At 49.8% G+C, this 12,290-nt stretch overlaps 1 protein-coding gene across 1 annotated transcript; it reads right to left on the reverse strand.

The window, feature by feature from the left end:
* Positions 1–358: 358 nt before the first annotated feature.
* Positions 359–11,638, reverse strand: RS1 (retinoschisin 1; the record flags this gene model as incomplete). Its single annotated transcript, XM_084302739.1, has 6 exons — positions 359–511; positions 707–902; positions 1,040–1,181; positions 5,106–5,211; positions 5,818–5,843; positions 11,587–11,638. The coding sequence occupies 6 exons, from the start codon at positions 11,636–11,638 to the stop codon at positions 359–361; spliced, it is 675 nt and encodes a 224-aa protein (XP_084158865.1).
* Between the last annotated feature and the right edge of the window lie 652 nt (positions 11,639–12,290).

A 12,290-nucleotide genomic window follows, 5' to 3' on the forward strand; every position in this document is an offset into this window, starting at 1 on the left:
GTCATCTTTTGCCCCACACAGCAGCCATGCAACTCTCTGCCCGTAGGGATCAGAAGAGGTCACAAGAGGCAGATCACCTGCCTTAGTGCTGCTGTCGAGGCTGTGGCAATGAACCACCACCATTTTGCTGGCGTGTCCCACAAAAAAAAAACCACAAAACTTCTACAGTAGGGTTTAGCTTTATCGCCAGGCATGGCATAAAGCAATGTTTTATTCAAGAAAGCCCTTCCACTCGCAGGGCGGGCATTTACACTGCAGGACCGTGGCCTCAGCACACATCAACAGTGAGATGAGGCAGCCGTACAGGCAGACACCTCCTCATTTATGTCCTAGAGGACTACGCGGGGCCGGCGGGGGCTCAGCCGCACTTGCCCAGGCACTCGAGGAGCTCCATGCGGATGGCGATGCGCACGTGCCAGCCCAGCGGGATGAGGCGGATGTAGCGGGCCACGATGGGCGGCCGCAGCAGGTTCTGCACTGAGGACGACCGGTCCGAGTTGCCATAGAAAACCTGGCGAGAGAGACACGGGCAGGCGGTTCAGGGACCGGTCAGTGTGACGCTCACTGGCACCGTGGCAGGGGGATGGCCACAGGGATGAAGCCATGGGGTAAGCACCGAGCCCCATCCACCCTGCTTCTCCCACAGCCCCCCTGTCTTGAGGTACTTTGCCCCAAGGCCCAACACTTTCATGCAAGGTCCACCCACCCGGTTGTTCCCGGTCTGGTCCTTGTAGTAAACCCAGTTGAGATTCTCGTCGGTGCGGTACTGCACGCTGTACTTGGTCATCCACTCGTCGGCGTCGCAGCGCCCTTGCGTGAGGATCCCCGAGATCACCTTCACCTCCTTCAGGTCGATCTGCAGCCACTGCCCGTTGTCCTGGTACTTGGAGAGCCAGGCGCACCTGGGGAGACACCGCCGGCCCCGCTGCACCCTCCTCCGCCACCCGAGCCACCCTGCCTGCCCCATGCTGCCTGGGGGCCGGCCCCCCAGCCCACCCACAGGCCCCCCATGCGCACAGGGAGGTATTTTCAGACTCACCCGAAGCCTTGGCCATTGAGGCGGGCCTTGTTGGCTGTCCACGAGGAGTACCAGCCCGTGTACTGCTCGGGGTTGGAGCAGCTGATCTGGTCAGGGGTGACAGCGCCAGACTCAAAGCCCAGAGGCTTGTGGTAAGGGCACTCTGCAGAGCAAAGGAGAAAACATGCCACCATCAGGGACTGAGCTGCTCCGCCTCCTGGTTGTGTTTGCCTGGCTTTTTTGTCAACACCCTCCGTGGTTTCCTTGCACCTCTCTGGCCAGGATGCTCTTACACCTGAACAACAACCCCTGCAGAATTTTCTGCCAGCAGCTTAATTTCTCACTCCTCTTGCTCTTACTACTTACTTTTACTTAACTTACTTACTTACCTACTACTTGCTCTTACTACTCCTCTTAGGAAGTCATTAAAGTTCCTAAGTCTGTACTGCTTGCAGCATTTCGGGGGGAAGGTTTTATTCAGATGCTGTGATCTCCCAGTTTCCTTCTCCCTGCAAGCAAGCACAAGCAGATCCAGGATGGATCCGTGGTCCTTGATCCTGCCTCCAGGCTATTCACCTCTGCCTGGTCCTTTAGAAATGTCTGGCACAGCTTTTCTTGCTGAGCCTCAGCTCCTCCATTCATTGTCCTGATATACAGCTGCGCCTACACAGCAAAATTGCTGAGCCTGCTCCCATCATCCCTCCACAAGCATCCTCAGATCTCCTGCATTTTGACTTACGGGGATTATCTTTGTATTTGGAGATGGTCTGGCCTTATGGAAGATGTGCAGGTAGGTTGGTGTCAGTGAGGAGTAATGCCTGGCCCTGCTGAAGGCTCAGGGATCTCCTTTTGAGTATTTCCCTTCAGACCTTCAGGCTACCACGCCCTACTCCGTAGGGGAGCAGGGACACACTCATTGCATGTGTGCTGCCCTCATGCCACACCAGCATGGCTCATTTCAAGGGAAATAAAAGATCAAGTGAAGCTCTGTGCAGCTTTGCTCATGGGTGGGTCATTTTCAAGCCCTGGCCACATCTGACAGACTGGCGTAATGCCTCGTGGTTACAAAATGAGCGGGGTGTCAGAGCACGCCCAGAGCACAGCGTGACCACTGCCTCCTCCGGCCACTGCCCCGTGGTTGGCACAACGCCCAAGCATGCCAGCAGGACGGTCGAAGTCTCATCAGCAATTTCCACCAGGCCAGTATCTTGCATGTCAATATCTCATTAACATATTTTGTTCAGTTGGTCCCTCATTAATGTGTTTTCCCCCCAAAAACACACAGCTGCTGTCCCGCCTTCCTCCAGGCATGGAAACACCAAGCGCGTTAACAGCCACTACCAGCTGCTTGAAACCTCTGCACCCACAGCACACACTTCGCATTTATATGACATTAAAGAAACAAACAGAAGGAAACAGATCAGCTTTCACCTTTCTGAAGGGCTGAATGCGATGTGGTGGCAGGGGTAAGACCATGCTGTGGATTTATAACCACCTGCCTTCTTGGGGACAGTTAATCATGCCCCCACCAGCTTTTCCACCACATTAAATGAAGTTCAGAAAATAGAAGTATAGAATCACAGGATGGTTTAGGTTGGAAGAGATGTTTAAAGACCATGTAGCTCAACCCCCGTCGTGCACAAAGCCCCATCCAGCGTGGCCTTGAACACCTCCAGGGATGGGGCACCCACAGCTTCTCTGGGCAGCCTGTGCCAGCACCTTACCACCCTCAAAGTAAAGAGTTTCTTCCTTATATCTAATCTAAACCTACCCTCTTTTAGTTTAAAGCCATTCCTCCTTGTCCTATCCCTACACTCCCTGACACAGAGTCCCTCCCCAGCTTCCCTGTAGCCCCCTGTAGGTGCTGTTAGGCCTCCATAAGGCCTCCCTGCAGTCTTCCCTTCTCCAGGCTGCACAACCCCAACTCCCTCAGCCTGTGCCCATAGGAGAGGTGCTCCAGCCCCTTGATCATCCTCATGGCCTTTTTCTGGACCCATTCCAACAGGCCCATGTCCTTCTTTGTGCTGAGGGCCCTGGATCTAGATAAGTTTCTCTGTTTGTGTAAGAAACTGCTTGTAGAGAGCAGCTGAGGTGGCCCCACCTGTTTACTACTTGGCAGGCTTATCTCAAAGGCAGCATGGTTTTACTTTTAGCAACACTAATCACCAGATCACACAACCGCAATGCAATTAGCAGGTCACCTTCTGGCACATAGTGCCACGCTGCACACAGAGACCCCCAAGCAGATGCTTGGTGCCCAAACCGGCTACACCACATAATGCTGTTACTGCTGACCTGAAGGAAACTCACCGAGTGGCTGTGAGGCTGCGCAGAGAGAGCACTGCTACCACTCCAGCACAGCTGATCTGCAAACCCTCCCCGGGCAGCGTGGTCACAGGCAAGGAGTTGTGCAACATGCATTATCCAGGAAACAGACCTTTGTTATGCAAGGAGGAAGCCTTCTATTTAGCTACAATATGATAATGTGTGAGAGCAGTCCCTCACACCCAACCTAGCCAGGAGGTCTGGAGCCACTCTTTCCACGTGTCCCTTCCCTCAATCACAGCTGGATTAATCAGAGCCAAATCTGTCTCCTATCTCGCCTTGGTGCAAGTGACAGCAGGGCAGTACCATGTTTTTGTAAGGCTTTAGACTGAGAACTGCATGCCATTAAGGTAATAAATAAATAAATAAATAAATAAATAAATAAATAAATAAATAAATAAAAGGCATTATTAAACAGCAAGAGTATGCAAGGTAAGAGCAGGCTGGCATCCCAGAAGTTAGCAGTGGTAGGGAGCCACCAGAAGAAGGACCCCATCCCCTCGGGTCCTGTCGCTGTCCCCAGAGAGCAGAGCTCAGCGCCTGCCCCTCCGCTCCCCTCCTGAGGGAGCTGCAGGCCGCCATGAGGCCTCCCCTCAGCCTGCTCTGCTCAGGGCTGAGCAAACCAAGGGACCTCAGCCACTCCTCATATACCTTGCCTTCTAGACCCCCCACCATCTTTGGAGCCCTCCTTTGGACGCTCTCTGATAGTTTGATGTCCTTTTCATACTGTGGCAGACAGAAAAATCTTGACAAGACTGAGGGATGGTGTGGAAGACCTGAAATGCTGCCCCGTGCCCAGGGCAGATGCATCCTCTGCTGGGAGTTTCTGTGGACAGGGCAGCAGCCTGCGGGCCGTGCCCCAGCCGGCTGAGCCCTGGGGTTGAGGTGGCTTCTGCGGGAGTGGGAAACGTGGAGGGGGAGCTCAGGGGAGCAGACGGCTGGGTGAGGATGGCTGGAAAGCCTCTGCGCTCATCCGCTGAGTCACGCCGCGGGTGGGAAGCCTTCACATCCAACACCAGCGTGGGATAGGGACACCTGTTTTTTTCCCCCTCTCATTTCTGCAAGCTCTGCCAGTGATGTCATCTCTTCCATCTCTTGCAAATGCATGTTTTTATTTGCTTTCCAGCTCGTTTTGGCTCCACTCAGAGTGCTTCCAGGGTAACCCACCCACCCTCCTCTTCCGGCAGAGCAGTGAGGCCAGACACTGGGTGCCGGGTTGGCCGGTCCCCCCATCTCCCCTGGGGAACCAGGGGCAGCAAAACACACCTCCAGCCATTGCACGGCCTCCTGCAGGAGCTGAGAAGAGGTGGCTGCTTGTGGGCACGAGGCAGATACCTCTTTCAGTGGCACCTGGCCAGAGCTGTGAGTCCCTCTGAGCATCAATGTGACACAGGTGTAGACGGGAGGGTGGTTCTGTGGGACACATGAGCTAAATCCAAAGACCAGCCTGGCACCAATAAAGCCTTTCTGGGGTAACACCTCAGAGGAAATGCAGAGCAGTTGTAGAGGAAAGAGCACGAACAGAAATCTAGGAAATTGGGTCTCTGAGGAGCTGGGTAGGGGCGGCCCAGAGAAAACTGAAACATAATTATGGTCACTTATTGCTTAAATATACACTACAAAGAAAGGATATACCATTTTCCACAGGTCCACAGCTTGGAGCAAGCACTGCTGTAACCTCCTCATTACAACACAAGGTGCAATGGGGGAAGCTGCTGAAGACCATAACACAAGCACTGCTGAAAATGATCTGGCCCATTACCTGGCATGCACTCTAAGCTGTTAGTCCTGCTGGACCACACCAAGTTAGGACCTCCTTGGCAATCGCATTTGCAAGCCTTGCTGTGCCACAGCTCCAGTCTCTCATCCTAAAGGGAAAGCAAATAAATAAATAAATACATAAGTACACGATCATCAACAATAATGACACAAAGCTAAGAAAGAGTCCAGAAGTGAGTTTAGTCACCTCTGTGGTCACGTAGGGTGACAGAGAAATAAAAGGTGTCTGCATCTGAATTTGGCAACCTAGTTGGCTGCTGTTAAGCCACGGTGTCACTGCAGGCCCCCAAACCATGCCACTGAGTGCCAGCTGGGTGCCCCCAAAAGGACACTGCAAGAGTGGCAGCTGAAGGTTGTTGCAGAGGAGACCCTAGCACCGGATGCCTCATGGGGGGTGTCAGATTTTACTCCCTGATGCCAACAGCTGCTCCTAAATGCTGCCTGTGAAACTCGGGTGAACTTCATGGGTACAAACCCAGATTCACTTCTGGTGCGTGAAGAAGGCATAGGAAGAATTTCAAAATACAAAGATTTGAAAATTGCCTCAGCTAAGGCAACCAGCACCCTCAACCTGCTAACAAACCTATGGCAGTGTGATCCCACACCCACCCCACATTACCCCACCTGGCCCCCAGAGGTGCTGAGCATTTGTTGCTTCTCCTACCACCTGTGGGGAGCCAGCCGTGAGGACTTACCTCGCCGGGGGAAAGGGCCAGTGCAGCTGGGGCAGGAGGCATGGGGGGAAGAAGAAAGAGAGTTCAGACATGAAGATGCTGCCCACGAACATCAGGAAATGCAAGGAGTATTACTCCTGAGTTGGGTACAAATAAATGGAGAAAGGACTGATGAATCTCATGCATCTCCCCAGGCTGATTGCCAGGGGAAAGCAAGAGGACATGGGTACCAGCTGTGGGCAGGAACAGGGCACTGTGTATGCCCACTGCTACTTCCCAGGGGGTTTTCCTTTTGATGGCTGTGATGTCTCCTCTTTCTGATCAGACATGCCTGAAACATCCTGAGGAGAAATCCACGTCAGCTTCAGCCTCTGCTTTCCACCTGATGCTGCTCCTATTCCTCCTTTCCATCTTCCTGCCCTTAAATTTTTAATTTCCCATTTTGCCCACAGAACCTGGGAGCTGATGAAGGGTGAAATCCCAGCCTGCAGCCACTGCCAGTCACCGCTGGCTTCAGAGGAGACGTGACTCCCCTAGAGGTGGCTGTCGGGGGAGCCCTCCCTCTGAACTGAGACGGAGGAAAACAAAATGTAAATAGGTCTTCCCAAACAGTCTGACATGCAAGACTCCTTTCTGTTATTTTTTTTTTTGGTTGGGTGGTTGGTTTTTTTTTGAGGGGGAATGAGGGGCAGGAGGTGCAGTGGCTGTAGAGGAAGAGCTGCTATTTTTGCAACACCTGACCTCTTTTATCTCCTGCCTGTCCCTGAGCAATGGCTTTTTTAATACGAGCCCTTTCCTTGCTGAAAGGGCTCTCCCACTTCCCCCTGAAGCCCAAAGCTGACTATTTTAATAGCATTCAGACTGGCAGAGTAGTGTCGAGACAGCTGTGAAAATCATTTTTAGAAGCTCCTGTGACTGCTGATACTTCATCAATACAAGTCAGATGTCAGCCCTCGGGTTTCCAATACCCACAGTGAACTTCCAAGCCACTAAGAACCAAGCTGTGGAGCAGGTAAAATCTTGCATACAGAAACCATGAGCATACAGCAATCTCCAGACAGAGGTTTTGTGAACAGGAAAAGAGGATCTTTTGATCAAATGAATTAGGCTCTGAATTATTCACTGAAATCCAGTTATGATTTATTCATTCACACCCTGTTACTTTGCTGAGCCTAGGAAGGTCCAACTAATGCTGGTAATTTACATCTTGCATTTATACCGCAAGTTTCATCTCAAAAGATTCACAAATGCTGTGCAATTATAATCAACTGAAATATAAACTGTATACAGAGCTCCGTTTGTTGCTGAAATGCAACCGCTCCTAGGGTTTGATAGTGAGCTCGAATGTATCAAGAGCCTGAAAGAAGAGCTTATAAAGAAACAAAATGGTAAAGAAACACATAAAAACAATTTTAAATACGGAGATGTTGCCTTTGCTTCAGTTTCCCGGGACCCTTAGGCAAACCTCCAAACATCCCACCTGGGCAGCGTGGCCTGAGAGCCCCTGGTGTTGGGAGAGGCAAGCAGAGGGAGCGATGCCCTTGCCTGCAGATGGCTGGAAAAAGCAGTAATTGATATATTGGTGTGTTTGCAGCCGTGACGGGCCCTGTCCTACAAAGGAAATGAAGAGGAAAGCTAGCTGCCAATAGTCTAAAAATGTGATGGCCAGCGTGCTTTTATAGTGAGCGTGTTTGCCTTCAAGGAAGGTTAGAAAGATAATTGGTAATTGTAGGTCAGACAGAACGAATTGCTGCAATTCGTGGAAGAGTCAGAGTCCTGCACGGCCGCCGCAGGCTGTTGTTTTAAAAGCACAGGACTGAAAAAAAAAAAAAAAGGAAAAAAAAAATAAAACAAAAAGGGAAGAGCCCTATTTACAGCCCCTGAAGTGCCCCAGGACATTTGGCAAACCATCAGTTCAGTGAAATAAAATATTATTTGTGCGTGTTTGTGAGAGAGAGAGAGATCCAGCTCGTCCCTTCCGTGTCCCTCCATCCCACGTGCCGTGAGACGCATCCAACACACGGCTGGGCACAAACGCTGCCTCACAGCACGGCATGTGGGGACTGGGGCTCAGGTAAGCACCCGTGGATGGATTTGGGTGCTCATCCTGGTGGACAGGATGTCTTTTCTCTGCTTCTCCCCTTCCCTCCTCTTTCTAGCGGGGCAGTGTCTGGTTTCAGCCCAGATTGCAATGCTCTTCAGGGAAGGATCCAGGTGATGGCTGCATGACCACCACAAGAGATTCCCCAGTGAGGTTTGTGTGAGTCCTGTAATTTTCAAAGGCCAAGGTGCTTGTCTGAACACCGGGGCTCATTGTGTGGCTGCAAACAATGAGCAGGGATTCACAAATCCAGAATGGGCGGGCAGGAGAACAACAGGCTGCCATGCAATGAAGCACTCTCCTTTTAGTGACAGGAGCAGAAAAGTGCAGGGCTCTGAAAGTCTCTGGTCATGGAGAATGTGACTAAAAAGCAGGAAGAAAGGAATAAGTAAGTGTGGCCAGAAGTAACATTAGCAAAGGCTGAGCACATCTCAAGAAGGTCACCTCTGGAAAATCATATTGAACGTCCTGAGCATTGCCACGACAGCAAGCGGTCCTTCCTAGAGTGGCTACAATCATTGGCAGGTGTACAAGGATCAGAAAGAGCATTGTAACATAAAATGGAGAATTGAAATAAAGCATAGAGCAAACATCGGTCACTCGATTTACCGGAGTAAGTCGGTAAGCTGCCTGCTCATTGCAGGCACAGTATGTGGAAAATGTTAATGACTGTTTATTGACTTTACAATTTAGGTGGCCTAGATCTTCATCTGGAAAATAACGTTACCTCTCGTCTGTGCAAGCAGCGTCTCCACTGAACAGGGCTCAGGGAGAAGAGCAAAGCCTGCGCAGCTGCTCAGCTCCTTCCCCCCTGCATGTGTGGGACACGGTACAGGGGGAAGGAAAGCATTTTAAAACGCGGAGAGATGTGACTGTGGCCCCAGAAAAGCTGTCTCAGGAATAAAAGAGGAGAATGGAATGAATGGCACTGGCTCTATCACGTTTCTGGAAGGGTGCTGCATTTCAGGTTGGCTAAGGCAACAGAGAGGGCCAAGAGCAAAGAGCACCTCTATCTGCAAAGAGTGGGAAACCTCCTCCTAAGGGGGGCAAACACAGCCAGGAAAGGGCCGTGATGAGCCCTTGAGTACTGCACCTTTCTGCCTGCAAAGCAGTCGCGAAGCCACAGAGCATTTTGCACCCAAAGGGTCCCAAGCCCTCCGAAAAAATAGGCGAGTTATCTTCATCTGCAGGCAGGAGCCACCCCGGGGTCTTCAGATCTGCCTCCAGCACAAGATTTGGGGTGCCACACAGGCATCACGAAAGCAGAGGGGAGAGGGGCTCATCCGTCATGCTCAGCTCCTCCCTCGAGCTCTAAGGCTGTTACCTTTTTCCTCATTTATTTTGTCTGAGTTGCTCTGTTTTTTCCCGTTTTCATTTTCTTTATTTAAATGGCTTTTTAATTGGGTTTCCATTTTTGTTCATTTGTATCGCGTTTCATTTAACGTGTTCTGGTATTTCTCCCAAAGTTATAAAAACCTTATATAAATAAGGACAAGAATACCTATTTAAGTCATAGTCATTTCTCTTTTACACCTGCTGTCTCCACAGTGTCTCTGCAAATCTTTTATGTTGTGAAAATATTTGGAGGAAAAAAATCAGGAAAAAAAAATCAACCTTTTCCCCTCTTCTTCTTTCAAGCGGGGCAATTATCCTTTTTTCCAAAGTGTTCCTTTGAACATTTTTGGCCTTTTCTGATCTTATTGACGTGTTTGTTCCTTCTCACTCGGCGACGCAGAGCATTGCCTGCATAGTAATTTTAGTAATTTTGTTAGATGTATCAGCTGTGCCAAAGGGTGGCACTAAAGATGTTATTTAGTGCAATCTGAAGGCGGGTTCGGGCTTTTTGATTTTTTTTGGTTTTGATTTTCCAAAGCTGTGAAAAACACAGAGGGGTGAAAAAAAAAATCCACCTTTTTTGACTGTTGAGCTGTGCCTATTCCCCGACGTGTGATGAGCTGGGACGGAGCGACGTGGCACCAGCACGTCACATTCAGTGTGCCCCAGCCCTGTTCGTGTTACCCCCGACTTGGGGTGCTAGGGATGGGGCTGGCAGCTGCTGGGGTGCTGGTGCAGGATCCTGCTGCTGCTGTTTCGGCAGGGTCCCCAGCAAGTGGGAGCCCAGCCAAAGCGCGGGGGCCGGGGAGCTCCTCTAAGCAGCTGGTGCTGCCAGAGAAAATCGCTAAGGAGCTTACGGTGGCATCGGGGCAGGTGGCTCGGGGCTCACCCCCAGCACCTTCTCCACAGTGAGAGAGGAGGGGGCTGCCTGGGCAAAGGGTTGCTGCCCACCGATCATGTGGAAGGGGCTGCTTGGGCCGTGGAGCACAGGAAAAAAATAAAAACAACACGGTAGATTAAAAAAAGCAGTAAACTAGGGGGGAAAAAAAAAGCATAAATACCAAAATAATGATGCCTGGAAAGTGATCCTGCAAGTGATTTTTCACTGCAGGCTCTCTGAAAATATCCTGATGTGTGGGTGTCTGTTAAAGGCAAGCTGTGCCTGGGCTTCAGAGCAAGGTACAAGCTCGTTCCAAGGGCTGACTGCAGTGATGCTGCCACTCGGGGAAAAACGCCGGAGTCTGGGTAACAACCCCCTCCCAAGAAGCTCAGGCACCAGTAACATCTCTGTGTGAAGTGAAGGACAGCTGAGGGATCTGGTAAGAGGGCAGTGCACAGCTGTGTGCTGGAAGATCAGAAGGAAGACCCATAAATTGGAGCAGGCTCCATCCGAGCATACCAGGATGAAATGGAGGTACGGCTACTGGAGGAACGCTTTCCTGCCCATTGCGTTTGGCAGACCACAATAAGCGGTGGAAATAGAGGAGGACTTTAAAAATTAGACAAAGGGAAACGCTGAGAATTCAGCTTCTATGGGTGATGCATCTGTCCCACACCAACACATCAATTTCCAGCTTACAGCCTTAAGACGTTCAGAGCTTTCCTGTCAGCTCTGAGTAAGTCAGAAGTTCAAAAACAACCCCAAAATGATCCCCTCATTCCACATTTGGGTTAATTACAATGGAAGGAGACCATCACCCTGAAATTTCTATCTTCTAGTTCCCACTTAACTGCTATCGTTGTTATTTTTCTGAAAAGTAACTTTGAGAAAGCCCCAAAAATGTTAGATACTTTTCCCACTTACTTTTTAACTTCTGATTGCTTTTTATTCTTAAAGAGCCTTTGAAATTCTTTTCCAGGACAAAATACCTGAAAGAGCCTTGAAGAAAAAGCAGATCTCTACCAGCAATGTCTTGCTGCTAGAGAAAATGATCGGGTTTTGATTAATCAAGAGTTTTGATTAATGAAGGACCAGTCTTTCACATTCTACTGTACCTCATTTTTCAAATCAGCATTATTATTTACTCACTGGCTCAGCTGCACTACAATTTTCTGTGCAAATTCATATTTTGACAAATTACATGGCAATTTTTTTACTCTGCAATTACTTTGTAAGACAGAGTTGTACTACTGAATATTCATAGAGCTGTAAGAACGCTGCTCGCTCATGTACATAAATTACACATCTCCTCCACAATTTCTCCTTCCCCTGAATTATTATTATGCTTCCATCAGAGTGCAGAGGGGAGCTCACTCCGCACCCCGCGGCCCCCAGCAGCACAAAGAGGAGTGGATGAAGCAAGGAATACAAAGAGGGACATCAGAAAGCGCCTCTCGGGAGGCAAAGTGCATACCTTTGTACCAGAAAAGAAGAGACAGCAGGACGCTTCCCATCTTGAGCTCCATCTTTTCCTTCCTCTTTCAGGAATAGCTACTTAGCCGGCTGCTCAGCTTTCTGGGAAGGCATAAGATTAACTTAAGCATTGCCTAAGCACCTTACGCTCCTCCATCCTCGGGATTTATCAAGCAGCATCAAGCCAACCACACAGTTACTGCTGTCAAGCTGCATCCTACAGGATGTGCCATGGGTAAAAGGTAAAAAGTACAGAGGTACTGGCACCGTGAGTGAGAATCCAGGTGTGCATTTAGACATGTCCACATAAACACGGATATGCCTACCTAGAAACCATACATACCCCCCATACAAAGGCAGAGGATGTGTCTAATGCTTATAAAATATAGTCTATTATATGTAGTGAATATTGTCTATTTTGTGCAGTATGCATTAACTAGCTTCCACCCCAACTATTTACCCCTACACCATCAACGCCTGTCCTAGTTGCTGCGTGTAGGAATCTGCCCTGGCCTTGCTGCTCTTTCAGTCACCTAATTGCAAGGGGCTGAAAACTACAATTACTAGATCAAACAGAAATAGCACGCTTTGGCTGTTTACTTGCAGAGATGTAAAAATCTGAAATCAAAAAATGAAACCTGCCTTTGCTAGCAGTTCTGCCCATCGTGTTCTCTCGTCACTTGGTCACTGCTTTGGGCCCCGAAC

The sequence above is a fragment of the Netta rufina genome (assembly GCF_964035555.1).
Source record: "Netta rufina genome assembly, chromosome: 1".
NCBI classification, from domain to species: Eukaryota; Metazoa; Chordata; class Aves; order Anseriformes; family Anatidae; genus Netta; species Netta rufina.